The 22,029-nt window shown below is 38.4% G+C and overlaps 1 protein-coding gene across 1 annotated transcript in view; it reads right to left on the minus strand.

Annotated features, from left to right (window-relative positions):
* ARSB (arylsulfatase B) overlaps positions 1–22,029 on the minus strand; it is a gene marked incomplete at its 5' end in the record, with an annotated part of 211,183 nt that overhangs the window by 172,226 nt on the left and 16,928 nt on the right. The window contains 3 exons of the mRNA XM_008580953.1: positions 9,982–10,189; positions 17,262–17,452; positions 21,390–21,576. Of these exons, the coding sequence (XP_008579175.1) occupies positions 9,982–10,189; positions 17,262–17,452; positions 21,390–21,576 (586 nt within the window). The remainder of the gene's footprint in view (positions 1–9,981; positions 10,190–17,261; positions 17,453–21,389; positions 21,577–22,029) is intronic.

Here is a 22,029-nt window from a genome sequence, read left to right on the forward strand (position 1 = left end):
TTTCCTCATTTCATCATGCTGTCTAGCTGAGTTTTCTTGTATCTCATTCAGTTTCTGTAGAGTTCTCACTCGAAATTCCTTGTCATTCCTTTCAAGGGCTTCTTGTTCTATAGGATCTGGAGTTTGAGATTTATTAACTTTTGGTGGTATACTTTCTAGGTTTTTTGTATTTCTGGTATCTTTTTTTTTAGTTTTTCATTTTGGCAGGGGGTTTCACAGTGCCCAGGTTTGACCCTATTGGCTCAGTTGGCCTCTAGTGTCTTGTGTGTGTGGTTGCCTCGAGCCTTGGGCCTCTCCGGGGAGGCTCCTCTCTGGTCAGCTTGGAGTCTGCTGGGCTGCTGGATCACTGGACGGTACCGCAGGGTGTGTGGCCTCTTTTGAGCTTCCACTTCCCGTGTAGAACTTCTCTCTGTTCCGTGTGCTCTGGCCCTTGCTGCTAGATCACGCAGTGGCAGCCCCACAGGTTGTGTGTTTTCTGCCGAGTCTGCGCACTAGGTGGGGCTGTTGGATTTTTTTTTTCCTTTTTGTCTTTTCTTGTGACTGGCAACGGATCGCAACCCTCAGTGTCACACCCCTACCGGACTGGGACTGGCAACGGGATCGCAACCCTCGGTGTTGCGCCACTATGCTCCCAAGCGGCGCACTGTAGCAGTGTGCCACCGGTCCGGCCCAGGGGCTGTTGGATCTTACCGAGGAGGCCCGCAAGGTGTATTTTTTCCTGCCTCCATAACTGGACACCTCCCCTCTCTACGCTGGGGCATGTCTACTGCAACCCTGTCTATCAGCCATGTCTTCAAGCCCCTGCTCGGCTCCGCCCCGCCCAGGAATACTTTCAGGTTTCTCCTAGACGCAGTCTACCAGTCACTCTGGGTGGCTTTGTAGCACTGAGTGGGGCTTTCTCAGTGTGAGCTCCTCCGGGGAGGAGCCCGCAGCACACAGTTCCTCTTTGAATCCCCCCAGTGCAGATTGACTCCAGCGCCCGCCCGTATTCAGCTCTCCAGCAGGCTCAAGTGAGCTCGGGAGCGTTCCGACCACACTTTTCCTAACCAGAAATCGGCTAGGCGTTTTTCCGAACTGGTGGCCGCAGAGGTGGTATCTGCCTCCCAGCAACAGGAGGGTTAGGGTGCGGTGGAGTAACAATTGGCCCGGCCCACTTTTCCCTGTCTCCCAATGCTGGCCAGGGGCTCCCCACACCACCAGCCCCACCATAGAACTGTGGAGGGAGTGGGATGGGAGGCCGGCCCGCAGGCCCTGGAAGGCCCGCGCCGGGTCAAGCAAGTGGCAAGGCTCAGTGAGGAGCCAAGCCAGGTGGGGGAGGCAGACCTGGATGAACTGGTCAGCTCCGCCCCCACCCGAGAAAATGGAGGCAGCCCTGGGGCCGGTGGCTGGCCTGGTGTGGCAGGCGGAAGCCGGACGGGCGTCTGCCTCGCAAGCAGGGCTGGGCTGTGGGTCACTCACAGAGCTGGACATTCTGGGCGGCACTCTCTCTGTTTCCACGTTGGCGTGGACCCCGTGTTTGGTCTCTGGTCTCTGCCGCCTGGGGCTGCTCGCTCGGTCCTGCGGCGCAGCTCGGGCGCTCTCAGGAATCTTCTTTTGTGTTGGCCCTAAAGTTCGAGTCTGTAGTTGCTTTTTTATAGTTGTAGATTAGTTGTTCAAAGACTTATTCATTTTTTGTTGCTCTTGGAAATGCAAATAGCACTCTGGCAGCTCAGCGCACACTTCTCAGGCTCACGCTGTCTTCTGGCGCTCCCTCTCCAGACCAGTCGCCATCTTGGAATACCCACGTTTCGCTTTTTATAAACCCTTTTCTTTTTCCCAGCTGAGAGCCCCGCTGCTCTGCGGTGTCCAAAATTAACCATTTTAAAGAGTTCAATTCCATGACATTTAGGACACTGACAATGTTGCACAACTATCATCTCAGAAACTGCATTTTTAACAAATACCCCACTGTTGCTGGGGGTCCCCAGATGGCACACTGACAATAACCACCCTAACAGCTTAGATGGGTAGAGATGACAAGGAATGAGAAGCCTCCTGGATTTCTCTCAGATTATAAAAAGAATTTTTTTAAAGTCAGCTTTCCCAAACTTCAAAACCTAAAAAATAAGAGAGGCCTTTGCCTTTCTCTGTCACTAAATGTAATCTTGATACCAAGAAGCTAGTTTATTTCAGGGTTTTCTGTATTAATGAATACAGAATATTTATTTGTCTGGATGCACCCAGTATTCTTATGCTTATAGACAAGAACAGTGCTAAGTGAAGTAAAGTGAAAAAACTAGAAAAATGAATCACAGCTCTATGACTAGTCAGTCCAAGTCCTGTTTCCTTGAGTTTCAATCACATCATTATCTTCAGGCAATAAAATTGTCAATAAACACAGAAAAAGAGTCTGGAGAAAGAAATGCAAATTAGGTTTCTCCATATAGTCTAACTCTCATCTAAATGTAAGTAAAACTTTTTATTCTGATACGCCTTAATATAAATATATAATGACTGCATTAAGATGTATGATCAATCACTGTTTTCTCTTCAACATTTCAGAATCAGGTTTTTGAGTTTTAATTCATGACCTAGTTGCTCAAGAGCTGGCTTTAGTTTTAACTCATTTTACTCAGGGTCAGATTTCTGTGCAGATTCCATATAAAGGTGGGCCGTGGTGACAGGAGTCCAGGTCACAACAGTGTCTGCCTCATAGCCACCAGTGCTGCTTCTCTTAACCAATATCTTAATAAAATAACAAACTCAGAACAAGATGAAAAGCCATCATGACATGAGAAACCAAGATGGACAGATAGCCTATAGTGCCAGAATCTTAAGAGAAATTTCCATGTAATATAAGGCCAAAGAAGTTGGGCTGAGGAAACAAGGGTGGGCCTATTCTATTTGTCTCACACCATAGAGCCACTCCGTCTATCTGAAAAGAGGCAGGAATACACCCTGAGAGTCAGACCATGCTAATTTTTGACATGACCAGAGAACTGTTACCTCCTCAACTTTCTATATTCCGTTAGAGACCACAACTCCCAGAAGACAATGGGCAGGCGAAGAGAGAGGTCTGGCAGTGGGACCCTCTGTATCCTGGGGCATGTTCCCAAAAGTAAAGCCCTGAAGGTATAGAAGTGGGAAGAGTCTAGTAACTGCATGCTGGGGTTCTTCTAGCCTGCCAAAGAACCAGGTAGCCAAAAGAGAAGAAGACGTAACTAAGTCAATCAGGCTGAATATAGAACACTTACTGGCTAAAAGCCACTGGGTACTTGGTGAGTTGAGGGCACCAACCTGATCTCAAGCTACAGATCTGAGAAGTATTGGCTGGTCAGTTAGCTCAGTTGGTTAGAGTGCTGCCTTATAACACCAAGGTCACAGGTTTGAATCCCCATACCGGCCAGCTGCCAAAAAATAAAATAAAAAATACAGATTTGAGAAGGAATTAATTACAGAAAAGTGAACAGAGGCCAAGAAATGGCCACACACTCTGTGTGAACAGATCCTTCACCACTTATACTCAGAGGAAGAGTATATAGCTGGCGATGAATTAGTATAAAAATGAAGATTTTAGAAAACTTCTATTAAGAAAGATTCAGGAATAGGATTTCTATGAAAAGAAATGTACAAAGCTAAAAGTAAAGATAAAGGATAATGGGATGAGATAAAAGGAAAAGAAGATGAGATGCAAAAGGATAACTGATTAGGGTAATTATGTACTGACCTCAGGTCCATCTGGGTTTGAATTCTAGCTTTTCCATTTGTTAGATATGCAGCCTTAGGAAAATCATTTAACTTCTTTAAGTGGTTAAAGAAGTTTTGGTTTCTTCATTGGTAAAATGGAGATCTAGAAATCAATCTCACGACGTTACTTTGAGCTTTAATGCTTACAACATGAGCAATAATGAGAAAGTATAAGAACACCACCAGAACAGGGCCCAAGTATGCAGTCAACATTTAATAAGTAGTGGTCATTATCATTACTAACAAGCTTAGAAAAAAAGAGAACTGATTGATACAAAGAAAAGACTACAAAGAAACTAAAAATACAATCAATAATAATCTACATTGGAGATATTAAATAGTGGAATTAAAATTACAAAAATGTCTAACTGGTAATGCGAAGGAACTCCAGAGGCTGAGAAAAAGGACAAAAAACTGAAAAGGTTCAGGGCCGGCCCAGTGGCGCAGTGCTACAGTGCGCCACTTGGGAGTGCGGTGGCGCTCCCGCCGAGGGTTCGGATCCCACATACAGACCGGCCGCTCACTGGCTGAGCGAGGTGCGGGCGCAACACCGAGGGTTGCGATCCCGTTGCCGGTCCCGGTCCAGTACGGGGGCAACACTGAGGGTTGCGATCCGTTGCAGGTCATGAAAAAAAAAAAAAAAAACTGAAAAGGTTCAAGGAGTTTTATGGTTGATTTGCTTCTTGTGGTTATATATATATTTCTTTTTATTAAAACATAATTGTACATATCTGTGGGGTACAGTGTTGAATATCAACACCTGCGTACAATATGTGATGCTCATATCAGAATAATTAGTATAGACAACATTACAAAATGTAATAATTTTTTGTGGCCCCTTACCAATTTCTTGCTAACTCCCTTCCCCCTCTCCCTTTTCCACCTCCGGTGGCCTCAGTTCTATTCTCTCCTTTTCAAAATTCAATGAATTATTGTGATTATTGTGTCTTTCCTTTTTAATTATTTATTTTTTTAGCTCCCACTTATGAGTGAGGACATGCAGTATTTCTCTTTCTGTGCCTGGTTTATTTCATTTAATAATTTTCTCTAAGTTCTCTAGAGAAAATAAGAATAAGAATTAGAGAAATAAGTTTCTCTAATTATTGTTGCTGTGAATGGCAGAATTTCATTCTTTTTATGGCTGAATAGTACTCATTGTGTGTGTGTGTGTGTGTGTGTGTGTGTATACATATATATATATATATATACACACCACATTTTCCTTATCCAGTCATCTGTCAATGGACATTTAGATTGGTTTCCATTCCTGGCTATTGTAAACAGAGTGGCAATAAACATGGGAGTGCAGGTATTCCTTCAACATGATGATTTCCATTCCTTCAGGTATATACCCAGCAGTGAGATTGCTGGATTGCATGGCAGTTCTATCTGTAGTTGATTGAGAAACTTCCATACTGTTTTCCATAATGGCTGCACTATTTTACAGTCCCACCAACAGTGTAGGAGGGTTCCCTTTTCTCTGCATCCTTGCCAACATTTGTTATTCTGTCTTTTTAATAATAGCCAGTCTAACTGGGGTGACATGATATCTCAGTGTGGTTTTGATTTGCATTTCCCTGATGCTTAGTGATGTTGAGCATTTTTTCATGTATTTGTTGGCCATTCATATATCTTCCTTTGAGAAGTGCCTATTTAGCTCCTTTGCCCATTTTTTAATCAGGTTGTTCATTGTTTCACTGTCCAATTGTTTGAGTTCCTTGTATATTTGGGATATAAATCCCTTGTCAGATGCATAGTTTGCAAATATTTTCTCCCATTCTGTAGATTGTCTTTTTGCTCTGTTAATTATTTTGCTGTGCAGAAGCTTTTAGTTTCATATAATCCCATTTGTTTATTTTTCCTTTTGTTGCCTGTGCTTTGGGGGTCTTATTCATAAAGTCTTTGTCCAGTCCTACTTCCTGAATGTTTCTTCTATGTTTTCATTTAGGAGCTTTATATTTTCAGGTCTTATACTTAAGTCTTCAATCCATTTTGAGTTGATTTTGGTATATGCTAAGAGGTACAGGTCTAGTTTCATTCTTCTATACTTGGATGTCCAGTTCTCCCAGCACCATTTATTGAAGAGGCAGTCTTTTCCCAATATGTGTTCTTGGTGCCTCTGTCAAAGATCACTTGATGGTAATATGTAGGTTGATTCTGGGTTCTGTATCCTGTTCCATTGGTCTGAGTGTCTGTTTTTATGCCAGTACCATGCTGCTTTGGTTACTATAGCTTTGCAGTATAATTTAAAGCCAGGTAGTGTTATTCCTCTGGCTTTTTTTTTTTTTTTTTTTTTTGCTCAGGATTGCTCTAGCTATTGGGGGTCTTTTGTTATTCCATATGAATGTTAGGATTGTGTTTTCCATTTCTGTGATGAATGTCATTGGCATTTTGATGGGGATTGAACTGAATCTATAGATTGCTTTAGGTAGTACAGACATTTTCACAATGTTAGTTCTTCCAATCCAAGAGCATGGAATGTCTTTCCATCTTTTTGTGTCCTCTTTAATTTCTTTCAGCAGTGATTTGTAGTTCTCGTTGTAGAGATCTTTCACCTCCTTGGTTAAACTGATTTCTAGGTGTGGTTTTTTTGGGGGTTTTTTTGGTGACTACTGTAAATAGTCTTGCTTTCTTGATTTCTTTTTCTTCTAGTTCATTGTTGGAGTATTAAAATGCTACTGATTTTTGCATGTTGATTTTGTATCCTGCAACTTTACTGAAATCATTTATCAACTCTAAGAGTTTTTTGGTAGAGTCTGTAGGTTTTTCTATATATAGGATCATGTCATCTTGAAACAGGGACAGTTTGACTTCATCTTTCCCAGTCTGGATGCCCTTTATTTCTTTTTCTTGCCTGATTGCTCTGGCTAGTATTTCTAAAACTATGTTGAATAGGAGTGGTGAGAATGGGCATCCTTGTCTTGTTTGTAGCAACTACAAAACCAGAAATATTCCATTGCAAACCTTTTATTTACCTCCTACCTAGGTGAATATTGAATATCCATCTTACACAAAATTGTAAAAACAAAACAAAAAACTGAAACGTATGAGAAAAAAGCTGAATCAGTGATTCAACGTATTAATTAAAGATATTTTTGAGAAATAAATCAAGCAGAACAAAAGCAATAAGCTAAAATATGAACAAGAAAAAACTTTCTGGAATGTGGAATAATCTCAGCATGCAGATCAAAAGGGTCACTATATTTCATCAAAATAATTTTAAAATATTTTAATGACCCACACCTAGATATAATTCAGCAAAAAAAATTTAATCTATGGGGATAATTTTTTTAAATGCCTCCAGTCAAGGCTCCAGCTTAACCAGAGCGATCTTTTGAACATTCTATAAACTGTTCCGCAGCTCAAAAATAGATGGAACAACCAAGCAAATTATTTTTCAAAGTGAGTATAACCAGGAAAACAAAATCTGACAGAGGAAAATCTTTCTAACTTTCACTTCCGAATTGATGCAAAAATCCTAAATAAAATCCTAGCAAACTGAATTCAGCAGTATAATACAAATACATACACACAATCAAGTTGGATTTAGCACAACAAAGCAAAGATAGTCCAAGATTAATATATCTATTAATATACCACAGTATCACAATATGACAACCGTATTATAAGGTAATCCCCATTTTCTCAGTGAGACACTCCAAGTACTATTTCTACCAACTTGAATAAATAAAATGTTTAGATATTTATGAAACAATCAACCATCTACTTTATAATATAGTTATGCATACACATTTGAAATCATATAATAAATATTAATATTAAAATATTTTCCCATTCTCTTGTGTCATGATGAAATTTTATTCCACCTCTTCCCATGCATTCTTGACACCAATATATCTGTTGTCACAAGAGCCACTTTGAGATATTTAACACGTCTTCCAGAGCTACCATCTTCACTTCTGTTTGAACACTTTTGAGCTCATGTGTGATACATTAACCCAGATGAGTATATACTTGCATTTCAGAAAATTATTTGTCCTGAAATTGTATAATTGTGATTTCTACAACAACGGATGGTTTTATAAACTTATGACTCCAATTCTTTCAATTGTGAGGTCATTTCCCAAGAATATTTACTAAATCAGTGTTAAATGTTCTAGCCTCCTTTTTTATTGATTCTTTCTAGAGACCTCTATAGGTATTCAGTACCAACACTGATCAAAATGCTATACCAGGCTGTTCAAAATAAAGTAAATTGAAAAGGACTCCCACAATATGAGAGAACTTGTAAGGATTTAAGTATAAGATGTCTCCCTCTTTTTTGAAGTTAAGTTTTGGGGGGGAAACAAATTTTATCTTATATCCAACATTTTTCACAGCAAGACACGCTTAGAAAATTATAATATTTAGACAGCACTAAAGCAACTGAACAAGGCTACTCAGAGTAGTCATTATCCCCAGCCCTGCCCAGGCTCTCAGTAGATCAATATTGCAGCATACCATAGGGAAAGGTCAGCACACCATGGGAGAGTCCAATAAGAACATTGAGATCCTCATCTCAGAGACAGGATACGGCTGTGAAGCCAGAAATCTTGAAACCTGACTCTGCCTGACTGCATGACCTTGGGCAGGTAACTTAGCTTCTTTGTGCTTCAGTTCTCACATCTGTAAGATTCGAGATAATAGCCCTTAGAGAATTAATTACTGTGAGCATTAATTGAACTAATTCATGTAAAGCACTAAGAACTGTGTCCTGTACATAATAAGTGCTCAATAAATGTTAGATTCAATAAATATACCTGATTTAAAGCAAAGCCAAACAAAACAACTCTTAAAAGACAAAAACATGGCTGGACAGTTAGTTAGCTCAGTTGGTTGGAGCATGGTGCTGATAACACCAAGGTTGAGAATTTGATCCCTGTACTGGCCAGCTGCCAAAGCAAAACAAAACAAAAACAAAAAACTACAAGTAATTCTTCAACATATCACCTCACCCCTATTCAACTACTTTGCAGAGAAACTTACCAGATGACAAGCCCTAACCTCACACTTGAAGTTTCCAATCAAATTTTTAGGTTTTAGCCAAGGATCATGAGAGATTTAAGAAAGTCACTCTCATGAAAGACAGACTAAAACAAAGGTACGAACAAACTGGAAAAAAAAAAAGCTTAAAAGAAGGACAATGTTGGGAACACAAGCAAACAAAAAAAATGTGCATACATACACACATATACATACATGTACATATAAAATTAATGGTTAAGAGCACAGGCTTTGGAGAAAGGAATTATCAGAAAATAAGAAAGAATTCTTAGTGATGAAAAAACATGGTGGTTGAAATAAACTAATAGAAAGTTTACAAATAATGATAAGAAAAATAAAGAAAACATGAGAGAAAAAGACTAAGAATTTTAGAAGATTGAACTAATATCCAAAAAATAGGAGTTCTATAAAGAGAGAATAGAAGAAAGGTGGGATGGATGGCCAAATAATTCCAAAGAAATAATACAGGAAAATTTCTCACAACAAAAGGATCTACATTTTCAGATTAAAAGTGCTCTTTCCGATTGTACTCAGCAGGATGGATAAACAAAGATCTGCACCCAAAGCACATCATGGTGAAATTTTAGAAAACTGTGTTTAAGGAGAGAGGAAAAATCATATATATAACAGACTAGGAATCAGAATGGCATTGCCTAATTTAAATGACTTTCAAATTTATCTCTGGGTGCTGAGATTATGAATCTTCTTTCTCCCTTCTTTTCTGTTTTTCCAATAATCAACATGTATGACTTTTATTGTCATAAAGCAATTTTAGTACAAAAAAAATCTATACTTAGAAACTCTAGCCAAGATTAAATGGCTCCATTTCTTATCTGCCTTTGTAATGTCACAATCTGTTTCTTTGCACTGATTCAAAGGCCATTCTAGTCAGTGGGAGTTGTAGTCACAGAAGACGCCTGGGCTGTAGAGAGAGCTGAGAACAAGCCACTCCAGGGATTTGCAACCCAGCAGCCCTGCGTAAGAGTGAGGTCCACTCACATTTACTCAGTTAGCAAGTGCTTGTTTTCAGGCATACTCCCAGAATATTTTGGTATCTGAAGGAAAGGAGGAAAAGCCCATAATTCTTTTTCCTTAGACACATCTTTCTATGCGTTATTATCATGTCTCCATTATTGCAATTAGCATCTATTTTAATAAGAAAATGCTAACTTCTCCAATTTGTCTTCATTCCACTTATTGAATACCATGTCCTAGGCTTTGCCGAGATGATTTTCTTATTGACAGTCTTACCTGTGGAGAAGATGAACACCGTGTTGTTCCAGAGCCCCTGGCTTTTTAAGGCTTCAGTGACATTTCCTACAGCTTCATCCATAAGGGACACCATTCCTGCATAGTGATGCCTGTTGTTATCTTTGATAAAGTCATATGGCTCCAGGTATTTCTTGGGGACCTGAAGGGGCTCGTGGACAGACTGGAATGCAAGGTAGAGAAATAGAGGCTGGAAAGAGAGGGTATGCAAATCAGTTAAGAGGGCATGTAAGTATTAAATACAGACAGGTAAGATAGTCCAGATTTATCAGTTAATAAAAATAATATCAAGACAACCTAAAGAATGCACTTTAAAATATCTGTGAATTATATATGTGATAAGGGACTCATATCCATAATATATAAAGAACTCTTACAACTCAATAGTAAAAGACAATTAACCCAAATACAAAATGGGCAAAGAACTTGAATAGACAATTCTCCAAAGAAGATACACAAATGACGATAAGCACATGACAAGATGGTCAACATCACTAGTTATGAGGGAAATGCAAATCAAAACCACAGGGAGATACTACTTCATACCCACTAGAATGGTTATAATTTTAAAAATGGAAAGTAACAAGTGTTGGTGAGGATATGGAGAAATTGAAACCCTCACTTATTGCTAATAGGAATTTAAAATGGTGTATGCAGCCACTTTGAAAAAATAATTTGGCAGTTCCTGAAATTGTTAAATATAGAGTTACTGTATGACTCATTCCTAAAGAAATGAAAACATATCCACACAAAACCCTGTATTAATGTTCATTGCAACATTATTCATAATGGCCAGAAAGTGGAACAACCCCAATGTCCATCAATTGATGAATGGATAAATAAAATATGGTATATGTTCAGCACTATATGGCAATAAAAGGAATGAAATATTGATATATGCTATAACACAAATGAACCTTGAAAACGTTATGCCAAGTGAAAGGAGTCAATCACAAAAGACCATATACACTGTGATTCCATTTATATGAAATGTCCAGAACAGACAAATTTATAAAGACCGAAAGTAGACTAGTGGCTGCCTAGGGCTGCAGGGAATTGCAGGGGAAAGCAATGATGAGTGACTGCTAACAAGGTTTCTTTTGGGGTGATGAAAATGCTTTAAACTTAGATTGTGGTGATGGCTGCACAACACTGTGGATTTATTATTGAATTGTATCCCTTAAATGGGTGAGTTTTATGGTATGTAAATTGTATCTCAATAAAGATATTTAAAAATATAACAAATGACACAAAAGAAAAAATAAGAAATAAAAGGTAGATTTCTAGAATGGCCCAGAAAGCCCTGATATAATATCAATAACAACCATATATTAAATGTTGTCTATGTATTAGATACTATGATGATAATTTACATATTATATCACATTTAATACTTGAAACCACCCTGTTATATCCATTTTACAGATGAGTTAACTGAGGCTGAGAAAGGTTATATGACTTGACCAAGACCACACTAATTGAAGAGCAATTTCCCATTTGAAAACCCACTATTAACGATGTGGATATACACCAATAAATGCTTTAGCTTTTTGCTTTAGCTGAAAATAAGTCCCCACCTTTTAAGAGAGGTTTAGGGTTTTCTGATATATTTTGTGAGAAAACAAGTGAACACCATGCCTCATTAGTCTTTGATGTAGGACCAAACAGGAGACCAATTAAATTCCTGGAAAGTAAGAAGTGTGATACACGGATTCTATTTCACCTCTTCCATTGATTTACAGCATTTAACATTAGTGGTATTCCAGGTCAGCCTCTCCTTTTTAATGAGCCTTTCTGAAGGCGTTCTCTTCATTGTGCTCCTACAGAATTCTTTAACGAGTTGAAAACCCTCAGAGAGAGAACAACTGGTTTGACCCAAGAATAAACATATAATTCTGTTAAAGTATTTGAGGCATTTAAATCTCATAAATGAGTGGAAAAGGTTACAAGTCAGACTGGGGAGAGGGGCTCTATTTTCTTCTTCACTATTGGTAAGTTGTTTTAAGTTACTATTATACATCCCTGTGATAGAGTAAGGAATACTCATAGATGGAGCTCAAACAGACACCCAGAATTTTATGTGACGTTCACATCTTTCGAACTTAGAAATACATTTTTCCCAAAATAAAAATATTAAAAAATAACTATTAAATATCAAAGTCATCACTTTAAAACCTATTGAACTAAAGAGGTAGGTAACAGAATGAAAATGATGATAACACAGAACCTATGCTTCATTTATACATAATTTTTGTGGGGAAATATACCAAATTCCCACTCCCAAAGTCTATAACCTCTGCACTACTTTAGCTCCACCTCCACTCCCTATTGACACGCACGCTTTCTCCTCCAGCTGCACAAGTCGTAGTGAAACCTCTGTGTTCCTGCAGACTGTGGTGAAGGGCATCCCAGCAGATGCCTTGCCTGGGTGGTAAGGAAGGACCCAGCGGAGATGTCTGGGGAAGAGGAAGGATGTGCAGTGGCATCAATGACCTGACAGTGCAGGTGGGTCTGCGGTGGGTGGGAGCGGACATCTGGGTCTTTAGCACTAGACTTAGCCAACTCCAGTCACCAGCCAAGGTCTAGATGGGGACAAGATTAAAAATCGGAAGCCTGGAACAATTTGCAGCCCACGTAAAAGTTTAAAAATCAGGAAATAATACATAAAAATTGTTTTTAAAAATTTTGCTTGAAAAATCATAATTTCTGACCATCCCATGTTTCACATTCTATCTGGTAACAAAAGACTGGATATGAGAAAGAGGGGCTCCAACCCTAAGTGCTGTCCAATTTTCTAGAGTCTCCCCACTGTCCCACCTGAACTGCTTCACATATTTAGGTTAGCATCCTGACCCTTGTAAACATGGGAGTTTGCAACTCTGGTCTGGACTCAATGCCATTCCTAAAGGTGATAGCTGGGGAGGGTGGTGGAGAAGAGTTCTTGTAACCATGCCAGAGTAAAAAGAATGATTTTCAGACCATCATTAAAGTATCTTTACAAATATTCAATATGGAAATCATTCTACTCACTTTGTTAAATATAGCACAAAATAATCTGAAAATCTTTCCCATAATTATTCCTTAGTGGCTAAAGACATTACCATCACTCTTGAGGGGTTAAAAATATAAAACTGCAGCAGTCCCCATTGGTCCCACGGTCAGACTTCTATCAAGCCCAACATAAGGGACATAAATGAGAAGAGGAAGTGAAAACAACCTGTGAGGGGTAAGGACCAGCCTATCACATGGATGTCACGGGCCATGCAAAAGCCTCGTTCTACTGCTGACTAGATCCTAATAACTTAGAAGTATAGACAAAGGTATTCCTTGAACAAACAGTAATCTGTTTTTCCCTTCTCACCAGCAGCAGTCCAGGGCTATCTGGTGGGTGGGCTAACAGCCTTATGCAGATCAGGATGGCTCGGAGTAACAGGAGCAGGCAGAACAATGCAGCACAGCCTACTGCACGAGGTGAGGACTGACGCTGCACAGTTTATATATCTCCATCCCACATCGCAAACAACGTTTCAGCACACAGAAGGTGAACTTTACTCGTGAAGGAACTCTTTCCCCAATGGAGCTAAATGTGAAGCATTTCTATACTATTCTTAAATTGAATTTAAAAAAGAGAAGTGTTTTTAGTACTATGTGGTGGCCCAGTGGAAAGAACAATTAACTAGGGCCCGAAGGTCCTCTAACCACAATCAGGACCCCACCTGCAGCCATTTGTCCTAGGACCCTCCCTGTGACAACTGTCACCAGTTTCCCCACACCTGCCAGCCAGAGCCTCAGCTCAGTGTTAGCCTAAAGCAAGCAGCCACCATTCTGGGGATGGGCTCATTACTGTTAAATGTCTCCTAATTTGAGCTCCAACCCTACCATGCCTGGGCCTTTGAAGATCTGGGGCCCATTCTGACCTTACTGACATTCTGATTCAAACACTGGGGCCCTGGGCCTGACATCGATCTCCATTATCTCTGGGTTTAAGCTAGAGCCTGATCTCCCCCATGCGTTTTCTTGGGTCCAGATCCCTCTTCTGATCAACTCAGTCATAACTGCTACCTAACTGTAACCCTTTCAGGTATCTTAGGGATGTAAAATGGAATCCTAGACATAAAATCATAAATAGTTAAGTATTATAAGATATTCTCACCTAAAGCCATTGGCATATTCATGTTTAAGATGCTAAGCGTTCTTTTCCCCTTCTTACTATGCCTTATAGCTCTTAAGATATACACTCTAAATATCCTCACCATGCTAAGAAACCTTATTTCAGTGAGAAAGAAAAGCTTATCTTCATTTCTTTAGTATATTTTCCTAATTTAAAGCATACATAAAAAAAAGTATATAATATAGATTTTGACATTGTTATTCTATCTTTGACTTCCAAATTAAGACATTTCTTCCCAAATTCTGTCAAGGAAAAGTGTCTACTACTAGAAATTAACACTTTCTTTAAGAAGCATCTAATAGATTAGAAGTGTGAGAAAACATTTGTTTTTATTCTGCAATGTACTGTGGGGTGCTATTTTTAACGGGAAGATATTTTATGAACATGTTACTTTCAGTTTGTAGTGTTACTACAATGGGAATTATCCTGTAGAAAAGAGAAAGGACATTCCTTCTTAACACATGTGAAATGGGTGTTAGCAGTATCTCCGTGAGTCCAGCATCAACAGCTGTGTTTCAGTTACAAAATAAGGTATTTGTGTGCTTTTTCCCCTCAAGTGCACTTTAACATAGGCACAATTTCAAGTTGGCTTATGGATACTTCACGTGTATTTCTTTAATGATTTGCCTATGTTGCAGTCTATATAAAGTAGCTGAGAAATTAGCACAGAATTAGATTAAACATTGGGATAAAATTATGAAAAGTGCTGCTCCTGAAACTGGTGAGATGCATCATTTTATTGAGAATTAAACATGTAAATGCCTGCATAAGCTGTCTTAGACAAACATTCTGGAGTTATTTTCCAATTATTGATTATTTCATTCATTTACATCAATGCTTGTAACTTTAGTAATACTGGGAATGACGGATACTCCTTCAGAATGTTTCAGACACTGTAGGAAAACGGCCATCCTCTCATCTGGTGATTTCCATACTGTGTTACCCACGAGCAGCACCAGAGCCTCCCACTGTCCTCAGTTCCTGTGCTTTCCCCACCACCCCAGCTAAGACAGCCCACCCACAAAGAGCTATTTCGCCCCAGCTGCTTCCTCTTATCTGCTTAATGTTATGGGACACTATGAGAGAATACTCCACTGTTCCTTAATGGGAGGGAACAAATTTTTACTGTAGGCAGGTTACAGTTGCCAGATGGTTACAGTATTGTTAGACTGCAAACCTGTAGAAGGTAGTTGGCTTTGCTTGCCTCTCTGTGTTTGAGGGGAGTGCCCTGAATGACACCTCATAGAATGCTCCTAACTGTACAAGGTGTCAATGGTAGCCGTACATCAGAATCACTAGTAGAAGGTGGGGAAAGGGGGGTTAATGAAAAACCAATGACTGGATCCCACCTCAGACCAATGAATCACAATATTTGGCATCAGTATGTCTTTCAAGTTCCCCAGATGATTCTAACACATGCTCAGAACTGAAATCATTAAGTTGAATCATGAACTGGGAATCAGAATCTCTGGTCTTGGATATTAGCTGTAAACTAGGGAGGCTGATTAAGTGCATGAGCTCCAGAGTCAGAGAGTATGATTTTAAATTCTGATTCTGACTCTCAATAGCTCTGTGACCTTGAATAAGTTACTTAACTTCTCTAAGCCAGTTTGTTTATTGGTAAAATGGTGTCTACCTCAAAGGATGATCACAGTTCCCTTAAGACCTTATCTTATTCTTTAGGTGTTATGCTGTATTTATAAAATGCCAAGTAAATAGAAGAAAACAGAGAACATAAGCCAATTACCTAGCAGCCATCTTTCCACCTATCTGAATATTGGTTTAGATCTATCTAGATTTAACACTTGTGTATTTCTACATATGTGTGAGAATGTTCCCATTTCTTCATGTTCCACAGCAAGACATCATGGTTGCTCCAAGATGTCAGCATATAAGTGAAAAAAAGCCAAAAGTGGGGCAGAGCTGATGATGGACCCCAGGGAAGATTCCCAATACCGAGTTAGAGGAGGCAAAGGCAGAGCCAGGAAGCAACCACATCAAAGAGGGTGGCAGCCACTGTGTACCAAATATGAACATGCATGGGATCTCGAATCCACACTGTGGTCTGCACCAAGGACCTGCAGGCATTGTCGAAGAGGCAACATGCAGGAGATTAGAAGAACCAGATAACACTGCACATTCTGTAATTTGCTGTAATTTTGTGGGTATGCTAATACTTCATGAAACCATATTTTGAGCCCAGCATCTGACAACATGACTATCTGACCCTATTTCAAAAGCATTTATAAGCTAAATCCAGAATTTAGCTTGAACTTGAATTCATGAGGTTAACTTTATGTTAACAAAAAAATTTAAGGCTATTCAGACTCTTCCATTTTTACCTATACATAAGTCAAAAGATTTTAGCACAAGACATACACGAAAGTGTCTGTAGAGTAAATGTGAAAAACACATTCATCAGTGCACCATGTTTGTGGATTGGAAGATTCGATATTATTAAGACATCCATTCTCCCCAAGCTCGTCTATGGATTCAATGAAATCCAAATCCAAGCAGGTGCTTTTTTTTAATAGAAATTGAGCAGCTCATTCTAAAATTAACATGGGAATGCAAAAGATATAGAGTACCCAAAATAATCTTGAGGAGAAAAACGCACAGCTAGAAGGCTTGCCCTGAACCCAAAATTCGTGGATCACTTAGAATGTTTGCCATAATAAAGCCTCATCCTGTACATAAGCCAATTATTTCTTTAAAAAAGAGCCATTTTACTAATTACTTACAGCACATAATACACTAAAATAATAAAACTATATCTCTACTGAAACACTATAGACACAGTATTCTTCAAAGTGTGATCCTGGGACCACTCTTACAGGAATCACCCTTTAAGAGTTTCTTTAAAACGCTGATGTATGGATTTTTCCCAGACCTAATAAATCACACCCTGAGAGGTGGCCTCCAGGAATCTTCATTTTTAACAAGCTTCCCAGACTGATTCTGATGTACCCTAAAATTTTAAAACAACTCCTCTAGAATTAGATTTTTCCCTAAACAACAGTGGCCTTTTTCTGCATTCATCTGAAGAGATGTTATCTTAAAATTTTGACATCGGTAAAGAAGCAAGACTAACCTTCTCTGGTGAATGGTTAGTTATGAGGTCGGTAGCCCTTTCAGTAAATATGTTTGTTGAATACATATTTTTATATCCTCTTGCAACTTCTTCACCATCTCGAAAATCAAGAGCACATCGTGTGACATTCAGAGCTTCAATTAATGTACAGCGCTCATGAGAATAGTAATCTTCACTACCTAGGAGATATCCTGCAACAAGAATGGAAGACAAAAATAGTCAGCACAGCATAAAACTTGTTAAACAAACTAATGTTTCAGCATTTAATTGCCTAATGCAATTGATTACCCGTGACAAGGCTAATCAAATGACAAGGCTAATCAGAGCACCATTTCTTAACATCTTTATATTTGGTAGCAGAAGGCATTAAAATGTTACTGTGAAAAAATTTAAATACATTTAATTCAAGTCTTTAGAACACAGGCTCCATCATGGGACTCTCAAAGTGGGTGATCCCAAGTAAATGTGTTTTAAAATAGCAGAGTTTAAATTCAGTAAATATAATAACATCTTCATCCTTTAGTTATCTAATGGCAAAAATATTATATGGTTAATGTGATTTATTACAAGTTTTTACTCTGAGGTGATCACATAAATGAGCGCAGGATTCAAATAATGTTGCTTGTTATTATTGACATTGGGAGACTGGCTTCAAGGTTATTTATAGAAGGGACTCTAGGAGGAATCATCTTTAATCAGATGCTGACACCCACTGGTGAAAGACAAACCTTTCCAAATAGAGGATCTCTAGACATAATAGAGCCAAAAGATTAAGCTAAAGTATAGCACTGAAATCAGATTTTTCTACCTACAGTAACTTAATTTTGCCCCAAATTTAAATGGCAGCAACTGCTTATTTAAACATAAAAGAAAATGGGTTTCTCAACTAATAGTTATTTCTGCAAATGTTCCAAATTTTCTTAAGATATTAAAATAAGCTGTGCTGCATATGATTCCACTTACATTAAATGTCCAGAATAGGCAAATCTATAGAAACAGAAAGTAGGTTGCCTATGGCTGAGGGGGGTAGGAGAAAATGGAGAGTGACTGCTAATGGGGATGGGTTTCTCTTTGGGGGTGATGAAAATGTTCTACAATTAGATAGTGATAATAGAGGCACAACCCTGTAAATGTATTAAAAATCACTGAATTGTACTCTGTAATTGGATGAATTTTATGGTATGTGAATTACATTTCGATAAAGCTATTAAAAAAATAAGCTTTGCTGGACTCCTAGCTATCTTCTGACATATACTGCTTATTAACATTAAAATGAGGATGATTGGGCTGGCCCGGTGGCGCACTGGAGAGTGCGCCGCTTGGGAGCGCGGCGGCACTCCCGCCGAGGGTTCGGATCCCATGTGGAGACCGGTTCCCGCTCACTGGCTGAGCGTGGTGCGGGCGCAACACCGAGGGTTGCGATCCCATTGCCAGTCAGTAAAAAAGACAAAAAAGGGAAAAAAAAAAAAAAATGAGGATGATAAAATTGGCCTAGCCCTTTCCCCAGTGCTGAACTTTCCCTATAATGACAATTAAGAGCCTTACACAGCTTATATAATATGTCAATCCATTTTTAATTAAATCTTCTCTTTCCATGACCCAATAAATTCAAGGTCCTGAATACAATGAATACCGTGGTCTTAAGATAACTTTTTAAATAGTAATCTTTTCTCCTACATATATAACAAAAACGGAAATCCAAAGTGTTTGTTAATTAATATTAATAGAGAAAGAAAAGTATCCATAAAAGTAATTTCAGCCCTTACATGGGTGATTAGAGTGGTCAAGACACTAGAGTTCTATTTCGGATTTTTAATAACTACAGGGTAGAGCGTGAGGAAATCACTTCAAGTTCTTTATCTGTAAATGTAAATTGTTTTCTATTATCTGGGAGAATATATGCATAGGATATACTTGATTAAAAGGTGTATAAACTGTAAATATTAAACAGATATTACAAATAGGAGAATTCTGGAAATAGAACTATTTATTCGCATACTGAGACCAAAGCAATCATGTGACAGTCACATAGAGCTTTTCATCATAATAGTGATTCACAAATTTCAACTTAGACACTGAGCCTAAAGAAGATGGCAGCCTATGCTTTTTTGGGAAAAATTAGAAAATACTTTTGAACAACTAAATCTCTGACTGCTTTATTTAATACCTTTATTGAGATATATTTCACATACCACACATCACCCATTTAAAGTGTATAATTCATTGGTTTTTAATTCATCCACAGAGCTGTACAACCATCCCACAATCATCTGTTTTTTAGCAGAACATCTGAGTCATGACAGTGATGACAGCTGCACAGTCATAATACTCTTTTTGGCTGCAAATCTCCCTTTATATGAATGTGGGGTATTTGTCTGTTCATCTACATCCAGGTTATGCTTCTTAACACTCATAAAATGACATCATTTCTAACATTTGTCTAACCGAAGTTTTTTAGTATATAACTTTGCTTTTAATAAAAAATTCAAAATATGTATAGTTCATCCTCTTGCTGGAGTGTAGATATTGACCCGTCTTTTAGCAAAGGCCTGATTGAAAAATTTCAAAGATGTATATAGGCTGTTTGTTCCTCTAGAATTTCCAAGATGAAAAAGTGGTCTTACACCCAAGTCTAATTTTTAATGGCTATTTGAGGATATTGAGGATATATCCAGGTTCATTAGGAAAAAATGCCACCGTTGATTATAACAGCTGCTAGAGGACCTGAATGGAAATGGAGCACCAGTCTCCCGTCTGATGTCCTTGCACCTTGATTTTAACCCTGGATCCAACCAGACATTACAGAGCGTGTGCCTGGACTACATTGTTTTGACCCCATATAATTACTTTTACAGTTGGTGTAAAAGCTGGAATTTTTTACAGTTAGGGTTGTCCTTTGGTGCTTTGGCCCTAGCTTGAATGAAAGAGAACACCTCAAGAAACATCTACAAGAAAACCACCACTTTATTACTAAAACGATGTTTTTAAGGATGTTGTCCACCTTATCTTCTCCCAAAGGAGAAATTTCTCTCTGGCCTAAGAGCCAGAAAATGCTTTACTCTTCCTGAACATCTGGTTTCCATTTATCCTGTAAATAACATAATTCTTATAGCCTTTTCCTTTATTTTTTAATTTTGCTTTGGATGTAAGAAATCTCTAATCTCAGAGCTCAATGTAAAACCCACCTAGAGCCATGCAGCTTTTTTGTAATTTGGTACCATTAAACTATTCCATCTTTTTCTACTTACCCTGATTTTTTATTCTATTTAAAATTTTATGTTCAATATGTGTTCCTTTTTGGCTATGGCAGTTTGTAAATAAATGAAGAAACAGATGGGAGGTTGGTAGGTAGCTAAATAGCTAGACAGATAGTTCAATATAAAAAGAATATGACAAGATATACAACTACTGGAAAGATGAATAGATTATTAATTAAGGCATGGTTTATAACAGGTTTAAAGAGGGCACATTTTAAAACAAACTGTAGGTTTCCCATTTATTTTTATACAGCTATCAAGTTCATAAAATACTTACTATTTCTTATTATTTTTACATTACCGTTTGTTTTTTGACCTCCCCATTTTATTTTATAGTTTTAAATCTATCTTCCCCAACCCAGTGATTTCAAAAATAGATCTCACAGATGGGAGAAGGATGCCAATGGAAAAGAGTCTTTTCCCCACCCTACCCAGAAAAAAACAAAACAAAAAAAACCTTTGAATACAGTTCATGGGGAGAAAAAAATATAATAAACCTCGTGAAGGAAATATTTTTGTATTAGGTTTTGCCTAGAGTTTTTAAAAAAAATTTAATCTGTATCCCCTTTAAGTAATAAGATTCTCTGGGAGCACAGTGGTCTTTGATGTGGAGGTAGTAAACTCTTCCAAGGCCCTATGGTGGCAATTAGTACCTAGCAAAGGTAACTGCCTGGCTGTGAGCTCAGGCCCACCATGAGCTGAGCTCAGAGCCCTGTTTATGGAGGCAACATTAGAAAGCAGCCCCACTGCGGTGCTGATGGATTCACTCTGTTCAAGTTTCCACTTACTTCATTTGATTACACTTGGGTGTGTTTTATGAGATGGCTGCAGTTAGTCTGAGTTGTTAAAGAAACATGTGCATTTCCATTACCAAAGTAGGTATCAAATCCTCGGCGGGTTGGAAGGCATTCTTTCCGGTACATTCCCAGATGCCATTTTCCGACCATATGGGTAGTATAGCCTGCTTCTTTTAGAAGCTGGGGCAGGAGTTTTTCATCCAGAGGAACACAGCTGGGCTGACAGGGCCAGATTATTTGGTGCTGTAAACCTGTACGGATCTTAAAGAAATAAACATAACATTATGGATTAATGACATTGAAACATTGCAAACAAGCCGAGAAAGCAGCTGCCTAATTTATTAGACATATCTGTAGACTTGGATGTTTAACTCCATTCCTATACTGGCATAAAAAAATTTCCGAAAGGCAGTTTACTCACTTATTCAAGTAAGGGAATGGACATAAACGGGATCTGAAAAGACAAATAAAAGCATTCCAACAAACGTTAAATATTTTCAACAAATGTTTACCAAGCCACTATGTTAGAAATCATTCAATTTTCACTTCCTATCTCAAAAAAAGTAGCAATAATATGAGGGGTGGATCTGTCAAGGAAAAAGTGTTCCAATTCCTGTGCACATGAGAAGTTGGTGTTTGATTAGAAGGGGCTTCTGTAATCTTTGAAGACTTGATTTTTTTTTTTTTTTTTTTTTTTTTTTTTTTTTTTTTTTT

This window comes from Galeopterus variegatus, unplaced genomic scaffold, assembly GCF_000696425.1.
Source record: "Galeopterus variegatus unplaced genomic scaffold, G_variegatus-3.0.2 Scaffold2219, whole genome shotgun sequence".
In the NCBI taxonomy this organism is placed as follows: domain Eukaryota; kingdom Metazoa; phylum Chordata; class Mammalia; order Dermoptera; family Cynocephalidae; genus Galeopterus; species Galeopterus variegatus.